The sequence below is a fragment of the Xiphophorus maculatus genome, chromosome 6, assembly GCF_002775205.1.
Source record: "Xiphophorus maculatus strain JP 163 A chromosome 6, X_maculatus-5.0-male, whole genome shotgun sequence".
In the NCBI taxonomy this organism is placed as follows: domain Eukaryota; kingdom Metazoa; phylum Chordata; class Actinopteri; order Cyprinodontiformes; family Poeciliidae; genus Xiphophorus; species Xiphophorus maculatus.
Window position 1 is genome coordinate 2,829,420 of NC_036448.1, and position 24,443 is coordinate 2,853,862.

Genomic DNA, 24,443 nt, shown 5'->3' on the forward strand with positions numbered 1-24,443 from the left:
GTTACACAGTAAATAATTAACAGCAATAATTTGATTGTTTTAGTCTGTTATAGGTTGAAAAAATGTGGGTGTTCGTTTTTTAAGTCATATTTTCTCCATGTTAATTCTACATTTATAAACAGCAGAGTTCCTAACAAAATGTTTATCTTTGAAATTTAATATTCAGTTAGAAAGCTAAATATTTAGTTCCCAACGAAATGTTTGCACCAGTCACAAATATTCAGCATGCTAGGAAAATATTTAGCACGCAACCTAAATATTTAGCTTCTAACTAAATATTTAATTTGAAAGCTAAATATTTAGTTTGCAAGCGAAATATTCCGCTGATGAATTAAGTATATAGTTTGGAACCCTGACATTTATAAATGTATGAATAAAATGGTGAAAATATGACTTTGAAAAATGAACTTTCTTTTCCTTTATGACAGGCAAAATAAATCTGTTTTTTTTTTTTTTTTTTTTTTTGCTGTGTAACTTTAGAAACGGCACAACAGCCAGGCTTTTATTGTGAAATATTTAGCGGAAATGGTTTCTTTCGTGCTTGTGAACTTGATCTTGTAATACTTTGATAGTTTCGCAGAACTACCGCTGGATAATAATAATGTATGGTGACGAGGTTAGGGTCCAGCGGTGCCTTTTAATAACACATCACCGCCATGTTTTACCTCAAAACTTACTAGGTGTTTGATTGGGAAGGAAACAGGTTGCGCCTGCGCTCTGAGCCATACGTGTTTTTTTTTTTTCCAGCTTGAGATATGCTGGCTTTTTTTGAAAATCAGCAGCAGCTGCTTCAAAGGGCAGAGAGACGGAGACGGAGGAATGTGGCTGTGATTCATCCGGACCAGATGAACCCGGACCGGGCCGTCCCGTCTGGAATCAGACGCTATGCTGTTATTTCCTCGTGCGTTTCTTGTTTGATGTAGAACGCGCTCTGCTGGCCGCCTTCAGACGTACTGAGATGGTCTATTTCAGCGATGGCTAAGGGTCTTTTTCCACGAGCCTGGGTGAAAAAGTCTTTCTATTTCCAGGTAGGAAGTCTGTTGTGCAAAATTGCTGCGAGGAAATGGATTGTAAAAAAGAAAAGAAAAAAGAAGAAGCGATCGTGTTTTGCGTGTCGCTGTCACATCTGTGCGGTTGACAGCTGGCAATCGGCGTCCTCCTCCTTAGATTCCCTGCGCCGCCAGGGAATTACCTGATGAATGTGAATGGCTTGTACACCTTATTACTGACAGCCTGGTTACCACAGGCCTAACCAGGGAGAATAGACATTAGCAATTGGCACCTTATTGTAAAAATAGGGTGCAGAGGAGACATCTGGGGGCTCTAAATAGTTACGAACACTATCTAGTGGCATATATTTCCCCCTTGCAAATGTACACTCCCACAGCTGGATAATGAAGTTTGGATTTCTACTTCCGGATTGCACACAAAACACAAAGTTATATACATAAAAAATATATATATATATCTATATGTATATAGATATATATATATGGTTCAAGAGGCCCAATAATCAAGGTGATCAGCTGGAGTTAGTAAACATTGATGACTGATTAGTTCAACTATAGATATTTGGGTCAGAAATTGACTTAAAATTTAAATTTAAATGTAGTAACGTATTTGACAGGAACAATGCATATTAATTAAAATTTCTGTTAATGCGCCAGAAATGGCCAAATGGCTATTTTTCATCCTAGAGATTTAAAAACAAACATAACAAACATAAAAATAACCTTGTCGTACAAAACAAGGCCAGAACGACTTAACGATACAGATTTCGTCAGACTCAATAAATACAATTCATACAAAACAGTTAATATAAACAAAGGAAACTACAGTACAATTGTATAAGTGACTAAAACTATTTTAATGACTACAGCCCCCTTCACTCCCTCCAAAAAGCTATGATTGATGCTGCCTTAGATGGCAAGGAGAAATATCCTGAGAAATATAGAATAGAAATATCCCTTTACTGTCCCAAAGTGGAGAAATTCAGGTTAAACAGAATCTAGTTAAGACAGGTGGGAACATGGATATTAACAAGGTGGTTTGAAAGTAAGAATAAGGGGCTGTATAGTAAGGACAAATTTACAACATAAGACAGATAATACTGTACAGGTATTAAAAATAACATGCAGCTAACAAACCATGCAAACAACAGGGATGTGCCAATAACAGCAGGAATGTTGGTTAAAAATGAGAAAACTGCAAGTAACACTTAACAGGAAGGATCTCCTGTAACGCTCCTTTGTGCAGCTATGATGCAGCAGTGTGTCGCTGAAGGAGCTCTAACGGCCCCCCAACAGCTTCATGCATCAAATCTGTTGTCTAACAGTGATGCTATTTTAGACTTAGATTGATTCTTCTCACCAACCAAAACAGCAACTTTTTAACCAAACATAATGCTTAATCAAATTTGTGAATGGGCAGCATTATGTGAAATTGACTTTTTTGAGCTTTATATCATGTTACGAAGTTATTCCCTCATCAAAAACATACATGGAGTGTTGATTTGATTCTTTCAGGCATGTTTGAGAAACCCTGCAATGTTCACCATGCAGTAGTGGGAGTAATTGGTACAGTTGAGATCACTGTAAGTCTGTTTGCTTATCATGTTTTTTGTTGGAAATAGCAAGTAAGAATGTTATTTGCTACACCACCACTTCTATTTTATATACCCTACAGACCAAAAGTTTGGACACACCTTTCTAATTCAATGGGTTTTCTTTATTTTCATGACTATTTATAAGCAATAAATCCCACTTATTAACCTGACATGGCACACCTATGAAGTGAAAACCATTTCAGGTGACTACCTCTTGAAGCTCATCAAGAAAATGCAGAGTGTGTGCAAAGCAGTAATCACAGCAAAAGGTTGCTACTTTGAAGAAACTAGAATATAAGGGCTATTTTCAGTTGTTTTACATTTTTTTGTTTAGTGCATATTTCCGCATGTGTTATTCATAGTTTTGATGCCTTCAGTGTGAATCTACAATGTCAATAGTCATGAAAATAAAGGAAACTCATTGAATTAAAAGGTGTGTCCAAACTTTTGGTCTGTACTGTAAATACATTACTTTTTGTGTTTGTCTAATTTTCTGGTTAATGATGTAAAAGGAAAGTAAAAGTGTGGAAAAGCCAAAACAAATAAATAAAATAAAATAAAAATGAAAGGAAATGTCAAGGAAGGTACCGGTTCTGCAGGAAACAGAAATTAATTTAATTGCCAATTCTTTCTGGAATTCACACGCTGCTCACTATTTGTAGCAGCTGTAGAGAAATCCATTGAATATAGTTGAAGTGAATTTGACAGCATGCAAATTAACAGGGAAAATCACTTATGGTTGTACTGAGAAGAACTCTGATAAGCTGCCTTGTGTGATGTCAACTTTCATGCCAAGTTTCCCTTCTTGCATACCAGTAATGAAATGGGATGTTAAATCCACCCAACAGTATCCTTCTAAGGCAGCAACAATCAGTAACCCAGCTGAACAAATGATTCACTTTGCAACATTTGATCCTGTGCTCACTGAGCAGATCTCTTAGCAACAGTTTTCGCAACAGTTTGCACAAGCAGTTTGTTTTATTTATGAAACCATCTTTGTACACAGAAAGAATGTCCAAAGGTCCCAGGCAGTTTGGGCTCATTGGTTCTGTGTGCTGTTGAGAGATGATGATGTCTGTTACCGGTGTGCTTTGACATGTCAAATGCCATACAGAGGCTCCTATGGAGTCACTTAGTAGAGTCACAGTTAGATTGTTATCAGAGCAGCTTGATCCAGGTTAGCTAGCTTGGTGGCATGTTGTCTGACTTGGCTTTCTTGTGGGTGTGTTTGTTTTTTCTTCTCGTCATGCATTTTTGTCTTTACAACACTCAAAACTTGCTGATGGATGTTAAGGTTACTGGCCAGAAAGCTCTAAACGGACCAGATCAAAGGTCAGCTCTTAGCTGCAACTTGACAGTGATACTTTGTACAGTTTAGAATCCCATTTTGGGCATTAAATATGGCACCGTATCAGTGTTGTAGTTAGATAACGGTGACTACTTCATTGTCACAGGAGGCTGTATCCATCTTGAAGCCAGATACTGATCTGATTAATGATAGGTCGGCACGGTAACAGAGAGGCAGTGCTGGTAAGTGAGAAGGGGAGTACTCACTAGTGTCAGGTTGGGGACTAGCATGTCTGGGCTGACCACCCACTGGATTTCCTTTTGGTTTCTCTGCTGTCCATTAGCACACATAAGCTAGCGTAAGCCCTGATATGCCTTGGGTAGGTTAGCAAGTAGTATGCTTAGGCTGCTCATCTTCGACTTGCACTTTTTTTTTTTTTCTTAATAAAACTTTATCAAGGAAAATGGTTGGACTACAATATCTATAAGCGACATACATTAGATGTATTGACGTGCTGAGGTTGGCTTCTGATTGATGCTTCAAATTTGGCAGGTAGCTAAATGCCGCTCATTTAGCATTGCTTCCCTTTCATTAATCAGATCAGTAGCTGGTGTCAGTCTAGATATAACCTCCTCCGACAAGCTGGATCTGCAATAGTCTGAATTATGGCACTGATACCATGCCATATTTAGGTAGCTGGATGGCTTATTTAATGAGTTTATAAGGAACAGTTTCGAATTTGAGATCCCTACTCAAGTTCTAAGAATCCTGCTGGGTTGGTCATACGGTCAGTCGGTTCCAGGGAAAAGAGTAACCCAGGCTTTAGCCTATAGGCTCCAATAACTACAAGTGGTCGATGCTTGACGAAGGTAAACTAAACGTTGGCAGGTGGCAAACCTAATTCTTTCAGCCATGCATGATTTATTACACGCTGACCCCTGTCCTGCATCCTGAACTCGCTGACTGGTGGTTATGAATGAAGAGGAGACAGTTGGACCTCAGAAATCTGCTGCTTGGGTTTCACTTCTTTAATTCAAAAGGTTTCACCATATTCATCACTCAACCAACTCAGGGTGTCAGGGTATGACTCTCCTGTTGCAGCTTTTTTTTCTTTCTCCACTCTAACCCTTTTGTCTCGGTACATTTTTTTAAGACTTCCTGCACAAACTCGAGTAATGCATGTCTAAGCAGTTCCATCTGCTCCCTGTTCTTTCCCCAGGGTTCGTCTATCTGTGTGTTCATCTCTTTGGGCAGACATTGTTTGAAAGCTAAACAGTTCATCAGAGGGCAAATCTGTCCAGCTTTAAAACTGATACTTTGGTTGTTGTTGTCTTTTTTTTTTTTTAAGTGGGACTATAAGGACTAATTATGAGGAGTCAGCGTCTCATTTGCAGTAGATGGCAGGCAGGATGATCTCCATTCAGAGAAGAGACGCTGGGATCATTTAAGTGCAAATTTCTGTCGTGTTAAGTCTCTTCCAGCTTTCTCCATCTCAGAATGCTTACAGGGCAACTGTTGGACACAGAGACAGAGACGCTCTCGGTGAGCTCCACTCCTCAGTAATTCCTCAGTAAATATGTTTAGAATCACAACTAAACTAAACATATAGTCAATAAAATTATGACAACATAAAAATCTGTCTTGTGAAATTTGGCAAAGTGTAGAATGATTTAGTTTTTCTTTCTGTTTTTAAAACGGCTTCCAGTTTCTTTTTTCTTTTGGTTGTTTAAATGGAACACCTTAGGTTCACCTATAGCTGCAAGCTACTCCTGGCTGATGGTTTCCACTCTCCATATTAATCATATTAAGACATATCTGGTGTTTGGGCTATTGAAATGGGCAGCCAGCAGTGTTTTTAGAGGGGGTCTCAAGTATTTGCAGAGTTCAGTGCGTGTGATGCTCCACCAAGTGGATAATGATAGTCCTTAGAATATGTTGGGTAATTGTGCTAAACCTACAGCTGGAATAAAACAAGTATTTCTACCTGAAGAGCCTCAGAAGGCGTCTACAGACTCACTCCTTATATCAGCCGATATACTTTTGTCTTCTGTTATAAAACATTTTTTTTAAGCTGCAGGATTAAGTGCTTTGACCCGAAAACGTAGTTGACAATACAATGACTTCATTGATGAACGTTTCATGGTCTTGTTCAGAAAAGTTCGGGTTCTTGTCTGTTGGCTTTGGTGTTGTCTGTGCAAACTTTCCTCATATTACTCCAACATCATGTCATCAATGCACTCAAGCATGCATTCCATGTTTATACAGTTACAGGAGCAGAGAGTGGCTCACAACTCTCAGTTGGGTCTGGGGGGGGTTGGACTTTTTCTGGGTCACTGGCACATCTTAACTCTTCCTTCAGTCATTCTGTTGTAGATTTGCTGCTGCTTTTGGGATCATTAACATGCTGATGACCCAGTTTAAGCCCAGCTTTAGCTGACGGACTGATGGTCTCACTTTTTGTCTCTGGAAGAATTAAATACACAGCACTGCTTTGGTCTCGTCAAGTTCGGTCCTTCATTCAGAGGCTTCTGATTCAAAACTTTCCAAACAGGTTGTGCTGCGATATTAAGACGCTCTCTGTTGTCAGCCCTTTCCAAACAAGCTGTTTTTCTTCCGTCTTTTTCTAATTGGACTGACATGAACGTTCTGATGTCTCTGAATATTGCACGGTCTGAGATCGGAAGCTGTAGTGTTTTTGCGCTTGTGAGCAAATTTCTCGCTTTAGAATCGTTGCGTTCAAATAGATTGGAAAATGCTCTTTTGTACTTGCCAGGTTGATTGGCAACGTTTGCTTTCCTTGAATCTTTGCTCATGTCTTTGCTCCTTGGTGGTGTTTTAACACTTATCTGTGGGCTCATCTGTGACCAGGAGAGATCTATTAACTGAAATGCAAAAGTGATAAGATGGTAAAAAATATACACATGACTCAATGATCGACCAGTCAACTGAAGATGTTCAGTATGTTTGTCATCCACATTACCATGGCTGTGACAGCAAATACTGTTCTAACAATGAGACACCGAGGTGGTCATTATATGGGGCTACATGTGTGGGAAAAGTTTTGTAGTTACAAACTTTTACACGGTAGTTAATTTTGCATTGACTCATTACCCTTGGATGTTGTGTATTTACATTTGTTTATGATACTGTACTGGTATAGTGACCTCCACACTGTAAAAAACAAAACAAAAAGACATAATCTTTTGATTAGAGTTACCGTCTCATTCAATGTGGAAAATCCAAAATAAAGAAATTATTTGGGGGGGGGATGAGGGGAAGTTACAGGTTCTCTAAAGATTTTAGATTTTTAAGCACAACTGGGGCATTTTAGGTTGATCAGAGTTTAACCAGGAACTTAGAATTAGTTTCTCTGGGTTAAAAACATGAATATAACCCATTTTTACCACCTTTTTACTTATCTTCTTTACAAACGCAAACATGGAGATTGCAAAATTCAATTTTGTGTTTTTAATAGCATACCAGTTCACAACATGTCTCAAAGCATTTTACAATATATATTTAAAAAAAGAGGAAATCAATCCAATCAGACACAAATTCCATGTCAAGCACATACATTCCAGTTGCTCCAAGTTATCATACTTATTTTTCAGATTGGTTAAAAGTTTTCTATCTAAGGAAACCCAGCAGGTCGCATCGACTCACAGAATTCACTAGTTCTGGATGAACACGTAGCGACTGCAGACAATCGCTTATGCTGTTGAGTTTACAGCAATCCCTCAAACAGATCATGGAGCCACAGTGGAGAGGAAAAACTCCTCTTTAACAAGAAGAAACCACCAGCAAAACCAGAACCTATTGATCAAGGAGAGATTTCTAATTCAAAGAAAGGTTGAAGGGGGTAGTAACTTCATCTAGCTGTTTTTAAAGCTACAATAAAACAGAGTGCATACTGTTAACCACAACGAAACCCCAGCCAATAGCTTTGTCTAGCAGTCAGTGACGTGCTGTGTTAGGATTATATGGACCAATCAGATGTTTGATGTAGCTGATTATTAAGGGCTTTATATATGAAAAGGAGCATTTTCAAACTTTATTCTGCATTTAATAGGGAGCCAGAGAAGGAAAATAAAAATAGGTGAAGTATGATGACTTTTATTTTCATCTGGGAGTGAGTAAACTCCCAGAGAACTGAAAGTTCAACTAGAACGGGGCGCTCTGGTCGGATGAAACAAAGATTGAGATTTTCTGTAATTCTCACTTCTTGTGAATTTGTTGTGAAATCCAGGATGGAGAGGTGGAGACGCAACCCACGCCCACTGTGGTGGTGTCGGCCTTAGTTCAAAAGGCCTTGGAGAATATTGTTGGCATCAAAAACATCACCTGGAGAGTTTAGATAATTGGGTCTTTCTGCTGGTTACTGACAGACAAAATGGGGTAAATCAACACAGAATGAAATCTGAGATAGAAACAAGTTCATTCTTCTTTATACCACAGTTCACTGTGTACAAAAATAGAGAATAGAATGCACACTTTCAATAATCATTATAAATATAAAGTCCATCATAATGAACAACAGACTCCTGCCTGTCCTGTTTACATACTACAGTAATCAGAGCAAATCCGAGATAAAAAAAAAAGTGTAGCATCGGCCTCTGGTTCTGTGCAGCTGCAGACTGTGTTTTGTTAGAATGTGCTAGAACAAAATGAGAGAGGAGCCATGCTGCCAAAATACACAACATAAGCCGTTCCTGCCATGCGATCAAAGGGAGAATTAAAACGACTTGATCCTCTCAGGAGTGGTTACAGGACTTGGGTTGAAAACCGGCGGCAGCTTTTGTCTGATTACTTGTGTATTGTGTCTGATGCGAGCTGTTGACCTATTTTTGTTCTTTTCACTCTTCAACTCTTACTTAAGCTTACTTATGATTTATTATTTTAATAAATCAATACACTGTGCTCAGTCATCCAATTTGACACATGACAGGCAATTCAGTTTTATGCTACATTTTAAAAATTAGACATTTTAAAACTTCCTGTACTTCCTCAGGAGCTTTCAGATTTAAAGGTTGGTTGCCGGTGGCGACCTTTTTGCTTTTCAGAGTTACTTCTTGACGTATTTCTATTGGCATAGAGCAAGAAGAGTACTAACTCATAAAAATAACACATCAAGTAATCCTTAGAGATTTAATTTAGACGCTAAATCCAAACTGGTTCCCCCTGCTGGTTACATATACATATTGCAGTTTGCCTTTATTTTATAAAGAATTCTAAGCTTTCAGTTTCTGCTGCTGGGAGTGAAGCTTCAGAGGCTAGCTGATCTGGCTAGCTGCTCCAGTCAGCAGCTTTAATGGAGGGGGAGTTATTCCTTTGTGTTGTCAGCCATAGTGCTGTTTTTCTGCCCCACCTCGCCCTGACCTTTGTCACTATGGAATTTACTTTACTGGTTGCAATAACATTAACAGTAGGATCTCTGTTGAGACGGACAGAGTAAAGACATGTGATAAATGCATCCTGTGACTCTGGCAGGAATTGATTTAGTTGAACTATCTGTAAACAAAAAAGAAAAAAAAAGGTATCTCACTCAATGTAAAGTCATGCTGCCTTAGTTAGTAACCCATGATGTGGTCAGGGTGGGATGTGTGTCAATGTGAAATGTGACTGGATTCCTAGACTACATGTAAATGCTTCTTAATAAAACGAGAGCAAAGCAGGGGGGAAAAAATGTATGTATATATACATGTATACTATAATCTGTTTAAAAGCAGATGATTGTCTGCTTTTAAACGATGATTCCGCGTCTCTGGTTCTTCTCTCCAGGCTCGGATCTCCTTCGTGCGGGTGAAGTACCTGTTCCTCACCTGGCTCACCGTCCTGGTTGGCAGCTGGGTTCTCTATGTCCAGTACTCGGCTTACACAGAGCTGTGCAGAGGACATGAGTGCAAGAACGCCATTGTAAGTGAAACCCCTGAGAATAAAGCAGTGAAATGAAAATAACACACCAAAGTCACAATAATGACTGTTGTAAGTACTTTTCAATGTCAGCTTTTAAATTTTATTATGTAATAAAGGTTTTCTGCCTAAACAAACTGGTTAATCTTTATTTATTTTCCAGCAAAGTGGCTGGAAAAAAATGACGCCTTTAGTGTTTCTATGTGAAGTAAATTCCAGCTTGATTCTCATCTCCCTTTTAGTGCTCTGTCTGGGATTTCTCCCACTGAATTCAATTTCTCTGGATCTATTTCATTCCAGTCAATCAGCAAACAGAAGGAGGAGTTGTGAACAATGACGTTGATTTTCTGTCCTGTTTTAGAATTGTAGTCTGCCTAGCTAGGATTGCTTCCAGCAAGCGATCATTTTTCCATAGCTCAGAGTCCAGACCCTATGTTCACAGCAAAGTGTAGAGCCAGAATTCTCTAAGATTCACCATTTTCTTTTCCAAGTGTGATAAATACAGGAGGGGAATCATCGATGGCTCTGCCTGCAGCAGTCTGTGTGAAAAAGAAACGCTCTACATGGGCAGGTGTCTGTCTACGCTACCAAACAACCAGGTTGGAGATGCTATGATTGCTTCTTAAACTGCTATTCACCATCATTTAGCATAGTAGGTGGTGTTTGACTGACATTCTGCTTTTTTCCAGGTGTACACAGGAAGCTGGGGGGACCACGGTGGGATCATCCGCTGCAAACTGGGGGAGGTGGGTCACTACGAGCTGGGCGAGGAGCCGGAGCCACGAAGAGAAACCCCAGTGTTCGATAAGCCTAACAGAGGCACCTCTGTTGAGAAGTTCAAAGAGATGCTCTTCAACCATCTCAAGGTGGAGGAGCATCCACCTGAGTGATTCAAGTTTGCACAGAACTAAATCCTCGATGGATGGAAACCTTACATGTCTTCCCTTCTCTACCAGTCCAAGCTTGGAGAGCATGCAGACCTTCGCAGTCTTGTCAGCCAGATCCTCTCCGTCGCCGATGGCAACAGAGATGGACGAGTGTCACTCCCAGAGGCTCGTTCAACATGGGCGCTTCTGCAGATGGATGAGGTAGCTCACATGGTAGTTTAAATGTTCTAGCTTAAGGATGAAGAGTGATCTTATGTTGGTCCTTGGATAAGATTAATTAGGTTTATCTTCAATTTGAAACAAAAGCTTCAGTGTTGCTGTTTAATTCTGGTTGAATGGTTGGTAAATCTTTTTATCAGAAATGGTGGAACTCTTTTCATTTCTTCAGTGGTCTATAACCACTTTCAGTCATAGTCTATAACTTCACAGTTATAGACTTGATGTCTGGATCATTGAGGATTCTTGATGTTTCTCTACTAAAGCTGCTGAAAAATTGGTGCTGCTGCATGTTTGCAGTGTCCAAACACTCAATGTGACTACTGTATGTTTCAACCATCTAGTTATTGATTTGAGTTGAAGAAGGAGAATTTGGAAGTATTCCACCTCAGCGATTATTCTCTTTGGTTTGTGCAGTACAGCTGTACTTCTGGCAGGGAAAAAGACCCTCAGCTTGACTCTACCACCACCATGGTGGTAGGTTGCAAAATCCAAACATTCCTATAGTCATTTTCTAAACAACTCAATATTTGTCTAGGTCATATTGTTATGTTGCGGTTTCATCACTGTGGACGTTGATACTTGTGTCCAACCTCTGGTTTATTGTCTGCTTGAGTCTTGTTGTTTAACTAATTTCCTTTCATCGATTGTTGGCAGTTTGGGTCAGATTGTTGAAACTTTGGTTGTTGGTTGTTCCTACCGGACAATCATTTCACAGACAAGTTAGTTTTGGAAAGCTTGCATTGGGCTTCAATAGACTTTCCAAAGTTATGACCCCAAACCTTTTGAAGATTGATCGAATCTGCTTCAAAGCAAGAAAACTGTTAGTTTTTATTTATTGAGGCTGAATGTTTTCCTGTAGCCTTGTGATGACAGATTTCTACTCTGTTCATTGAGGTTCTGCTGGGCCTGCTGCTCCAGGACCGTGGGCATACACCCCGCCTTCTTGGCTACTGCGGAGATCTCTACATGACAGAGCGGATCCCCAACGGGCCCCTCTACGGGTTCTCATTGCCCTGGCCTCTTGTTTCCTGGGTGCCAGCAGGTTTGCAGCGCACCATGGACCAGTGGTTCACCCCTTCCTGGCCTCGCAAAGCTAAAATCTCCATGGGCCTGCTGGAGCTCGTGGAGGACATTTTTCACGGTACCTACGGGAGCTTTCTGATCTGCGACCTCGCTGCCATGCACTTTGGTTACACCGACCGCCATGAGCTCCGGCTCACCAACACGCAAGTGTTGGTCCCTGAAGAGGAGTTCAGGCACACCATGAGAGTCCTGAAGTGTGAGACGGACGCCGACTGCGTGTATGGAGCGGACTGCCAGACCTCATGCGACCCATCTGAGAAGCGGTGCAGGGAGGAGCCGGTTCAGCCCAACCTCGCAAAAGCCTGCGGCGTGTTGAAGGACTACATCCTGCGTGGGGTGCCTTCAGAAATGAGAGAGGAGCTGGAGAGGCAGCTGTATGCCTGCATGGCTCTCAGAGGTAACGCCGGTCAGATGAACATGGAACACTCGCTCATCCTCAACAACCTGAAAGCTCTGCTTTGGAAACGGATCTCGCACACCAAGGACTCATGATGTTGGGGATTGTCGTTTTGAAACCACGATCATCAGGTCTCCAAGTGGAGCAGAGTGAAAGCAATGCTGTGATACATGAGTAGAATATATAATGAAATCATATCTATCACCCTCCAACACTTGTGAATAGAGATGCACTGATGAGAACTTTGGGGCCAATTTCCGATATCCGTTTTTTTTTTTTTTTATAAAGCATTACCAATTTTCACACTGCGATTTCTCTTTTAAAACTAGTGTGAGACGATATTAAGACACAATTCCAAATATTTTTTTCAAGCCTGTTTGCTGTGAGCGGCCATATTTAAATGGAGCAGAGACAGCAGCAAGCAGGTGTGTAGGAGCAGTAGCTGTAAAGCAAAGTTTTATTACTGTTTTATAACCAAGGAAAAAATGATTGGACATTTTCCGCTGGATTTAGCATTTTACTAGTAATTAGCATAGCTAGCATTAAAAAACAGTATTATTGGTGTGTAATCCCTTTAGAGTCCTTTGATATTTTCAAATTCAGGATGTTCCCTTAAAGATAGAGGTTTAAATGTCAAACAATTAAAACAAAGCACCTTTACCATAATGTGTTCAGCCTTATTAATTAGGTTTTGCCCACCTCCTTTCAGGAGTAGCGAACAAACAAAGGTGCTCTAATTAATTTTCATTTTGTAATGCAGAGTGCTATTTAAGTGTGGCACATTAATTTAACTGTTTGGAACTATTTGAAATCCCAATTTTACCATAAATAAGTTAGCAAGTTTAATATCTTTTGTTTTTAAACTTTGAAACAGGTGATTCTACAAAATAAAATCAAACGATGCTGTTGGGGGAGCCCTTGGTGGGGCTAGGGCCCTAAGCAGCTGCTTAACTTGCATTTGACTGGGGCTGGCTAACTTAGGATTTTATTTTTAGTTTCTCACCAGTCAGGTCTGGTTAACCAAGAAAAAAAACCCCAATTTGCTGTGCATCTCTACTTACAAATGATAAATCCAGTTGACCTACCTCCTCTCTTACTATTCTAAAAGTTTGGGGCCTAAAACCTGAACTCAGTGATTGTGTGTTCTCATCAGGCAAATCTGAAACAAGTCATAGAATCTTATGGTTATGTTTTGTGTTGTTCACCCTGAGGTGAATGGAATGTTATCTTTGAGATAATGACTTGACTAATTCACTCGTTCTGCCAAAACCATCCTAGAGCGGATCTACATCATCTTTACTTTGACATGAAGAAGTATTAGAAAATCAGAGTGCACTGTAAATAGGATGAGACAAATATGTGATCAAATCCACAGGGGACCACTGTTGGCACTTGCACTCCTTTATTTTTTGAACTACACTTGGAAAACTAAACAAAACGAAATATAAACAAAACATGCACATTGAAAATGAAACTTAGGACTGTTTTATATCACACTAAATGATGGTCAGTTTTTGAGGTTAGAAAACAAGATTCTTTCCTACATGCTTAGAACACATCATGATAGAAAGATGAACTGCAAAGAGGCGGCGTAACACTGATGTAAACTATGGTACAGCTGCTTAGATGAACCTTCTATCAACAAGAGATCTTACTGTTCCTTTAAAGAAGCTTTGCTTTCAGTTTCTTATTATCACAACATGAGATGTAACGTCATTGTCGAAGCTGTAATCTGAAAGTTGAGAGCTGGTCATACCTTTACATTATTGTGCTGGATTTCCTTATTTTCAACAGGTTCTTTCTGGGCCCAGTGATTGTACAACAAGCCCAGTTTGGGTGTGTGTTTGGGGTGGTTGTGTCTTACAGGTTCAGGCCATTTGATGTGGTCAAAGAATATGCTGTCTGAAATAGCTTGACAATTTCCTTTAATCAAGGGTGACAGTTTGGGTCAGAGGAAAGAGACTTTGATACCGTCGGGGGTTCAAACTGGAAAACAGTTCAAAGACATTTCATAAATGGTTTGGTTATACATAAAGCCAGCTAACAATGGGGTTGAGGAATGGAGCTGACAAAAATCACGCCACCAATGGCCCCGTTTACTCAACTGTAATCAGCTGTTGATAAGCTTAGGCTCCATGTAAGAACAAAAAGGGAACTACAAGCTTCCTGTTTCCAAATAAACCAAGCATATCCAACCCTGGAAACAAAGCATTACCATGGTTACTGCTAAGTTGGAATGACCTACTGGCTCCTTCTAGCAAATGTGGCCTACTAATTGTGTTCAAAATAATAGAATTGAGATATATTAAAAAAAAAAGGTAAATTTATTTTCAGAAACAGAAATGCATTAGAGAGGAAGAGCATGCAAACTCCATGCAGAAAGACGCCAGGCCGGGATTCAAACCCAGGACCTTTTTTCTGCAAGGCAGCAGTGCTACCAACTGCTTTCCTCTGTAAAGCATTTGAGATCATTCTGGTGGATCAGCCTGTTATTTTCAGCAATTCCATTTCTGCCCTCCCTTCGATCAGCGTTTCAGTCAGAGAAGCTTCTTCTGGACAACATCTGGAACAATATTCCTCTGCTTCATCCTTCAAATGAGGAACCAAGATGATTGAATTTCACACTATTATTTTGAACACACCTCCTTTTAATTAATGGCTACGTTACCCAGAATCAGCAGGCTGCGGATCCTATCTGTTGGTTTTCTATTTCTCCACTACATCTAGAGCTAAATAATTTTAGCACCTAGAAATATTTCTACTAAAAACTGATGAGTCGATCTGATGTCGCTATGTTGAACGTGATCTTGAGTGTTGAAGAGCGTTAACCGTCTAATGGCTAAGAAATGACGATCAGCAAAGCTTTGACTTGTCCACGTTAGCATTGTCTGAGATGGTAAGACAGGATAAACTGTACTCTAACTCCAAACTGTGACTAAATGGAACTGCGTAAACCTTTGACCTCAGTGGCCAAATTCAACTGACAGGCCTTCATTTCAGCCTGAGTGTCTTTATGCTCTCCAGCACCGGAATGTTTTTCTCAAATGTCTGTTTTCAAACTGTAAGATAATCCCTCCTGGCGCCATATTTGTTGACATAATTACAATTAATGGGTCAATCATGACTATGACACTGCTGCAGAACATAGTGGTGAATGATCTTTCCTTTTATAAAGGATGTTTCTGAACGCTACAAAAACAGTCTTGGTGTTTGTTCTGCCCATTTCTTGAAAGAATTCTTTCATTATTATCAGAAACAGAAGTAATGGAGGTTCAGATTTTCTCCACTGCTTTTGTCCGGATGAACTCTGAAGGACACAGATCGGGACCCATCATGTCATGCTGTGTATCTGTGTTCATCACTTGCTGTACCGGGCATTTCTTACACAGCGAAAACCTTCACGTGTAAATTTTCCATATTTGTATTTCTCACTAAAATGATCTGTAAAACGGTCTATTTTTGAATTCCGTGTCGCACATGATGCTGAAGTTACTTTAAGAATGTTTACTGTCGATGGAAATGTGATCTTAGACATCCAATGCTGATTTTTTTTTTTAAGGTTCCTTTTCATTGTAGTTGGATTCAAATATGACTTCAACCACTGAATTGTAGACTTAACTGGCCTGTAGAGCACATCAACATTGCAGTCAGTGCTGCCTTGAGTTGTGATGTTTACTATTTGAAGAAACCAGCTTGATTTCTGCACAATTAAATGCCATACCACTTAGTGTCCTGAATGTAACGTGTCTTTATTAGGATTTACTTGAGAGTTTGAGCTCTAACAGTTTAAAAGATGAGTTGTTAAAACAAGTTGATCTTTGTTTTAAGCAGAAATGACTCAAAAAACCAGTAGAAAAATGTTCAACTTTGACTACAAACTGAAGCAGGAAACGCTAAACCAAAAAGTGATGATCATTACTCATGTTGCATGTTCCCTTAAAGTCAAAGTTGGAACTGAAAATACCATCTTTACCAAGTTATAGAACCAAGAACCAACCAACCAGTGGGATTATTATTTTATATGCTCAACAAGCAGGCTACCAAGCAGGCTGCACCGATTGCAGATTTCTGGCCGATCACTGATCTTTAAAAAACCTGACTTGCCAATTCCAGTTTTACCCAATTTTTCTTCTTCAGACATGAATCGCGAAACAAAAGGTTCTGATTCACTTTCAAAACGCTTGAGGTCCAGGGTGAAGTTTCCAGTCAGTCGTGACTCGGGGAGCAAATCCAAATCTGCAGCAGTTGGTCTTCTGTTTTATTTAGTCCAAAAGTTTGAGCAGTCGTCTGGGATATGGTAGAGTGCTCGATGATTTCCCTCCCCTATAAATATTTTATGTGGATGCCAATTAAATCTTTAATTTTTTTTTAGTTAGTTAATGCTCTAATGACTATGGTAGTGTTGTGCTGATGGAGCAGCAAACTGGAACTCCATGGGCTGTTAAGGGGAAGATAAGAGACACCAGAGGTAATATTAAAAGCTGCTGGGTTTCCTGAACTCATCAGGCTGACCTCCATGCCATGCTGCACCTAAAAGTTATCGATTCAAAAAGAGCCCCAACCAAGTTTTGAGTGCATGTGCTGTATGGTCACATAGTAAAATACATGGTACAATTCTGATGGCAGATTTTATATACAGTTAAAGTCTGAATTTTATTTCTACATGAAACTGAATCATTCAGATTTAAACAGGCCTCTGCAATTCTCACATCTTGTACTTAATATAAAACACTGTGGTGACACGCTAACTCAATGCGACAGTCATGCTGTGTGTTAGTGTGTGTGTGAAAGATTTATGAACAAAAAGTGGAAATGAACCTTTTACTGTAACTATTCCTAAGGTTTAGTTACCTTAGGACTTTGGGAGAAGATTCCCAAAGGGAATTCCAACTTTTGGGAACCTTAATGTAATTTGAACAGTTCAAGTCTTAAAGGGGTAGTATGTGCTTTCCAGCCACATAGTATCACTTAGTACAGGAGTGGGCAATCCTGGTCCTCGAGGCCCGGTGTCCTGCAACTCTTGGATGTCTCCCTGGTCCAACACACTTGAATTCAACAGCTGAATCACCTCCTAAATGCAGTCAAGTTCTCCAGAGTCCTGCTAATGACCTCATTATTTGACTCAGGTGTGTTGAAGTAGAGATACATCTAAACGTTGCAGACCGGCCCTCTAAGCCTGGAGTTGCCCACCCAACTTAGTAGCACAATCAAGTAACTATGTTACCTTTAATTGTTATAAAAATGCTGTATCAAATATGACTTAAAAGAAATTCAACTTTATAATTTAGTGCCTTGAAATTGGGCCTGTCTCTTTAAGAAACTTGCTCTTTCCAACACTCCATCTTCAGGAAGTCATCAGAGCATAGCCCCTCTATTAACCCTTAACATTTTTAACCAGTGTTGCTCTGGGAGGAAGCTCCTATAATGAGCTCAGCAGATGCATAATTCCATCAGGTGTTTGCTCATTTCTGCTGGCTAGTCTGAAGGAGCAGAGTGAGGGGCTTTGTGAGGCAGAAGCTCTGAAACTAGGAAACTGCAGCTCAGAATTGCGCCTCTGTCCCACCCAGGCATTTTAATTAGCTGAACGGTTGCCATGGGAGATTAAAGGATCATGAAAGAATCAAGGCAACACTCCAGGTATATTTTTGATGAGGAAATAAAAACCTGATGTAAAGATTAAAAAATATTTTACACAATACTGCCCCTTTAACTTTAAGGTTTCAGATACATCATTGACTCACAACTTAATGTTTATATAAAACATTGAGACACAGTGTTTTAAACTGAACCATGAGACACCAGTAAGAGCAGAGACACAGGGTTGACTTTAATAAATTTATTTGTCTGATGCGTTCTTCCCCTAACCGTCCCCTGCTTCTTGTTCTTGCGCTCGTAAGAAGCTGGCCTTTTTCTGGGCAACGCGGTTCTTCCTCTGTGCCAGGGATAACTTGGCGCGGTTCCACCTGCCAGACGACAGACAAAAAGCCAATTCATTAACATTCACTACATCAGCCGAGAAAAAGTAGGCCCAGCTACGAAAGGCATTCTCCATGCAACACAACACCAGAAATCTGCCATTAAACACATGTAGTTGTTTTTTTTTAATAAAAAGACTACATTTCTGAATCCACCTGGAACCCACCTCTTCTTTGTAACGTCTTTTTTGGGTTTCTTTTCATGTACGGGATTGGCTCTGATGGCGGCGTGTGCTTTCTTATACATCTCTTCTACCTGAAAGCAGAATTTGATCATTTGAACAGTGGAGCGGCAACATCTCAGTCTTCAGAAAGATTCGCTGTGCTCCTCTCAGCCCCGTCTTAAAAAGGACAGAGGACATCAACCAGTGCCAATGAAGGACCAACTACATTGAGCTCAGCTGCTAGTTTATTATCACCAAGAAGCAAATTCGAGGACAAGAGATGAACAGCAGAATGTTTGGTAAAGATGACTTTCTTTCTTAGCGGTGTCCTACCATGTCCGGTGCCACTCCGTTCTTGATGAAGCGGGAGAACTGCTTCTTGTAGGCGTCCTCGTCCTCCTCCATCAGGTAGGTCATGTAATCAGCTACGTTCATGCCCATGATGTGCTTTCGGTGCACCTCCGCGTTGAACTCTTTGCTCTCTGCGTCGTAACCGGGGAAGCGTTTCAAGCTGCACGGAACATGATAGAGTCAGGAAGTCAAGTTCGGACTGATTCTACTCTTCCTAATAAAACCTAAGCCAACAGACCAGCAGGAACCCGGTTCTACTTGTCTGCTTCGGTTCAGCTTGCTTCTCTCAGCCCCGTCTTGAAAACGACAGTAAACATCAGCCGGTGCAAATGAAGGACCAACTACATTTTGCTCAGCATATGTTTATCATCACCGAGAAGCAGAGGAGAACCAGCGAGACGGGGTGGGACGTCTTGGACTAGTTTGACTGTCTGCATGTATTCACATGCATCAGAACAAACGCTCAGGTTTATACAGGTGAAGAAAAAACAATAAATGCTTTCGGCAGTAAACTGCAAGACATTTTAGTTGAGCTTCAATAAGCTCCTCCAGACAGTTGCCCTGTACAGGTGAGGGAATCTTCTCTTCCCTGTAGAATTTATGATGATCATTTTTGGAGCCAATTGTGTTACAAACCCTTCTTTGTGCAGAATGTGAATAGGATAATGAATTATCTGCCTGGTTTTACTCCAGCTCTGTAGTGGCTGTGTGCTGACATTTATCTGGCTGCAAGGCAAACACCTTCTGCTGAAACTTTAACTGCAAAGGGCACTGATGCAGCCACACGTTTCATGGGAGGTTCTGCTGTAAATATTAACCAGCTGTTCAACAGACCCGGTCCTGTCCATAAATCTTCCATAAATCCAAATTAGCAGAAGCTAATAAAAAAAAAGGCAGAAGCTTGAATACTAAGTCCTAAGTGACTCTGGAAGAACAGCAAATCTGATTCTTTTTAGACAACCAGTCCAGAAATAATTCAGCCAGATGTGCTTTATTAAAAGTTTCATAACCAAAACGGCTGACAGAAAGAGGCTGCATTCATCAGATCCACTTATTATGAACTGTTTGATTTAAATATTCTGCTCAGGATTAATGCAGTGTTGATGCTTCACCCCTAGCAGCAGCTCTGACCTCTCATTAACCTTCATGACCAGTGGAACAACTTTCCATGATGATATACAAGCAGAAACACGCCTGCAGTTACAAACAGAAAACCAACATGGATTCACCTTAAATGTTTATGTAATACTGTGTGGCAAATTGGTGAATGGGTAACTTTATAGTAACTATGCCTGTTTTATACAAAGTAAATGAAGTGGGGAAAAAATGACCATCAGGGCTGCACAATATAGAGCAAATATAACATCATCTCAATATTCATATCGCAAAGGACTGATTGGATGGGAATAACTGTTGGCTAATCAATAATAATAATAAACTAATGTTTCATGATAATACAGCTGGTGCACCTGACTTTCTTTCCTTAGTTGTACCTAAAAACAAACCAAACAAAAATGAATATAGGAGTTATTTTCACAGGCTATACTGCCACCTGCTGACCGTTTTGGTTGTGGAGTCTTTCATACTGGTAGTCTGATTGATTAATGAAAGATTCATTTCCATGTGTTGTCCAGTCTCCTGCAATTTATTTATCCATATATAATACAAATACAGACTGGTGACCTGTCCAGAGTGACCCCGCCTCTCGCCCGAAACGTTCGTTGCATAGGCACCAGCAGCGCTTCTGACCCCGCTAGGGACAAGAGTGTCCAGAAAATGGATAGATGGATTATACAAATAAACATGACCACCAGTTAATACGTCGATTTTCAGACAGTTTTCTGCACCACATAGTTAAGATTCTATAAACACCGGCAGATCTGAAAGGTGTGGCTGAACTGATGCTACCTCCATTTTCTTTTCAGGTGCATTATTGACAAATTATTTCTATTTCTGGGGGGCATTATGTTCCAAGTTTTTTTTTATTTTCCCTTTCCTAAACTGTCAGAAAAAATCTGCACAGGAAACCTGATAAATCTGGACTGTAAGTTTTCTGCAAACGGCAGATGAAGAACCTCGACGCGGGTCTGTCTGCTGACGTCTGAGGTGGTCTGACCGAAACCATGGGAACCACGGCTGTGACTGTTGAACTGTTGCTCTTGCTTCATTAGTTTGTGTAGTTTAATCCATCAGCCTTCTGAATGTCTGATGAAGCTCTGCTCCTTACAGCCCAATCTACTCCCCGCTTTGATACAAACATTTTTCTATCTCACACACACACACTGACCTGTGAGGAATGGCCAGGCCTCCATCCACTGCCCCCTTCAGTGCTCCAAACACCTTGTTCCCTGTGGTGGTTCTGGCCAGCCCAGCATCCAGGTAGCAGGTGAAGGCGCCCGGCTGCCCGTCCACACTCTCCACGTTGAACTCATCTCCCGTCACCTCCACCTGGCCCTCGTACACCTGATCCATGCCAAACTTGTGCAGCAGCTACGAAGAAAATCGTTTTGGATTTTTTTTCATTGTCGTTTCGTTTTATTTGTTGTGACTTTTGGTCTGTCTAATTCGGTTAATTTTAATTAGCTTTTAGTGTCAATTTGCAATTTTTTCTTAGCTGTTATTGGTTAATGTTTAGTTTAGTTTTTATTAGATATTGTAATAAATATCTAATTATTTATTAGTTTGTTCATATGGTGCACTGTATTGTGATTATGTTTACACTGATTGGGTAGTGAACGCTCAACAGAAGATTCCATTTTGGAAAAGTGTATTAAATTATTGTTGAACAACTGACTGGTGTTTTCTCCCAACTTTTGCTGTCACCATTTTGTAGACTAGCGTAGCCACCAGAAAGAGAATGGAGTACCGTAATTAGCCCACAGCTGAGGTAAACTGCTTGTGTGAGCGAAAAAATAAACGAATTCCACATCCGTCCGAAAGGCTAATAGAATCATGAGCACAAAAACGAAGGAGAATATGTCTATAATTTCAGTATGTTTCAGTTAGTTTTACAAACACATGATGTAGTTCCAAGTTACTTATTCTTTTCCCCCCACCTTAATTACCGTTTTTATTCATTTCAGTTACCGAAAATGTTTTCTCAATTTCAGTTTCGGTTGGCTTTGGTGACCTACAGTAACCGTGGTGAGAAGAACAGCTTGTGGAGGTTTAGAGGTCAGAGCCTTCTGTGGAGGCGTGCTCACCCTGCGGGCCAGCAGCAGCCCGGTGCAATACGCTGCAGCGTAGTTGGTGAGCCCCACGCTGATCCCGTACTTGGGCAGCTCATGGGAGTAAGAGGCGCTCACGATGTGATCTCCCTCGATCTTTGAGTAGGCGATCTGGACGACAAGAGGAAACGGAAGACGATAGATCGGATCTTTTTTTTTTTTTTTTAAAGGAGTGTTCAAGTGTGTGTGTGTGTGTGTGTGTCAGTGGCTAACCTGGCAGCAGATATCCCTGTTGGACAGTCGGACGATCAGCCGGTACTTGGGGGTGTTGTACTTGTTCTTGTCCTGAACAACCAGCCGTTTGCGGGCGTAGAAGTCTGTTTTCCCCTCTGATAATTCAACAGGATGCAGAGTCAGCGTCTTATTATTCCATAACTACCAATTAATCTGATTACATCACTATTTTTATCAAAATACTTGAAGCAAACTAGTATTTATGTATCGTAGTTGTTTGGAGAGCAAACGGAATGCAAGAAATTTGTAAAAGAGGAAGAACCCTCGTGTTGCGTTCACTGACCTGCCAATCACTGATCAGAACCCACCCAGAGAAAGCTAGTTACATAGCTCTGCAGTAGCAAACTTTAAATTAATTCACTCTACGATGATAACATTTATAACAGCTGATGATAACAGCAGAACAATAATCACAGAGAATTTCATTAGTCTTATATTGTTATTAGAAATGTATAGATATGATGAATTTTCACATTTAGGGCCACAACTCTTACAACATTTTAGCTATAACCAGAGGGCCAAAAATGACCCCAGATACTGTCATTTTTACTTATATATATTTTATTTTATTCCATTTGTATTGGAAACAACTTTTTTCCCCCAGAACATAAACTACACTCTAGACATTTACTAGGAATCACAGTTTGGTGCCTGTTAGTTGCAGCTCTTTACCTCTTCTTCTTCTGAATTTCACTTCATATCTCTTGAAGTAGGCTTTACTTTTCACCACCTTGACGAAACCCTGCGGATACACACAAACACGCGTCAGTTTAGCACGAAAGATAACATAGCAGAATAAAGACAAACTATTATCTGTTGAGGCTCAACCAGAACTTTTTGGTTCCTGGAAAGGCTCCAGGAGGTCAGCTGAGATCCAGTCAGCCATGAGTCGCCACGCTGGAGCTAAGCGGCTCACCGGCCAGAAACAAGCAAACATCCGCCGGCATCCAGCTCCATCCGCTCCTCACACAGCCGGGAACACCGCTGCACCATCACACACATCTGCACACACTCCGTCTGCCCGACATTACACAAATATGGACACTATACACTTACCATTTTCCCCTTATTTTCACTCCTCTTCCTCCACAATTCAAGGAACGGCCTGCCGCTTGTAGTCACTACTTGTCTTCCGGTAAAGCGCCTATCTCGTCATGCGGCAGCGCCACCTGCCGGATCAGAAGAAAGCTTCGCCCACAGACACCTACAGAGGGCAGTAGGACACAGCGGCTTGATTCTGCAGTACCACCTGGAATGGTGACAAATATACTGTATATAATACACGTACGTGAACAAAATTTAAAAAAAATTAAAAATAAAATAAAATCATAGAATATAATAGAAAATGAAAATGTTTACTATGACCCCAGATACTGTTTTACTATGATAAATGTTAAAAAAAAAAAAGTTTAAGATTTTTCTCGCTCCTTTACAAAGGGAAACACATCAATGATTTACACTCACAATAAAATATTTCAAGTCTTTATTATCTTGATGACTATCGCATGCAGATAATGAAAACCTGAAATCCTAAAATCTGAGAAAATTGGAATGTTGTGAAAAAATTAAACATTGGAAACGCCCGGTGTCATTTGTCTAATTATCTTAAAGATTTCCTGAGTTTCTTTCACTCTGGCTCAGTTGGACATAATCTCAGGGAAGACTGCTGACTGGACACATGACCAGAAGACAGTTACTGACACCCTGCACAAGGAGGGCAAGCCACAAGAAGTCACTCTTAAAGAAGCTGGTTCTTAAAACGTTGAGTGGAAGGAAAACATGTGGTAGGAAACAGTGCACAAGCAACAGGAATAACTACAGCCTTGAGAAGATTGTCCAGCAAAACTAGTTCAAGAATCAGAGAGAGCTTAAGTGAACTGAGGCCTCAAGCAAGATTTGAGTGAGTAGAAATAAGGACTTTAAATAAACAGCCTGACATGTCTATTTAAAATATAATTTTTTTACTGATCTTATGTAATCTAATTTTCAGAGACTCTGAATTCTGGGTTTGCTACTTCTTTGGTGTGGTTGAGTGCCTTTAGTTAATTTTAGTTGTATATATTGTTATTATTATTATTGTGTGTTTGTTTATTTTATTTATTG

The 24,443-nt window shown here is 40.3% G+C and overlaps 2 protein-coding genes across 2 annotated transcripts; one reads left to right on the top strand and one right to left on the bottom strand.

The window, feature by feature from the left end:
* The first annotated feature begins 581 nt into the window (after window positions 1–581).
* LOC102217425 (protein FAM69A-like) lies at window positions 582–14,593 on the top strand. The gene is made up of 6 exons (XM_005802352.3): window positions 582–1,028; window positions 9,672–9,806; window positions 10,295–10,402; window positions 10,493–10,669; window positions 10,760–10,891; window positions 11,804–14,593. Exons 1-6 carry the CDS (start codon window positions 975–977, stop codon window positions 12,482–12,484), a joined length of 1,287 nt encoding a protein of 428 aa, XP_005802409.1. The 5' UTR covers window positions 582–974; the 3' UTR covers window positions 12,485–14,593.
* A 3,617-nt stretch (window positions 14,594–18,210) lies between these two features.
* Window positions 18,211–23,506, bottom strand: LOC102218016 (60S ribosomal protein L5-like). Its single transcript, XM_005802355.3, has 8 exons — window positions 23,397–23,506; window positions 23,013–23,082; window positions 22,320–22,435; window positions 22,083–22,217; window positions 21,167–21,369; window positions 18,862–19,039; window positions 18,532–18,620; window positions 18,211–18,352 (listed from the first exon to the last, which is right to left on the bottom strand). The coding sequence occupies exons 1-8, from the start codon at window positions 23,397–23,399 to the stop codon at window positions 18,250–18,252; spliced, it is 897 nt and encodes a 298-aa protein (XP_005802412.1). The 5' UTR covers window positions 23,400–23,506; the 3' UTR covers window positions 18,211–18,249.
* Between the last annotated feature and the right edge of the window lie 937 nt (window positions 23,507–24,443).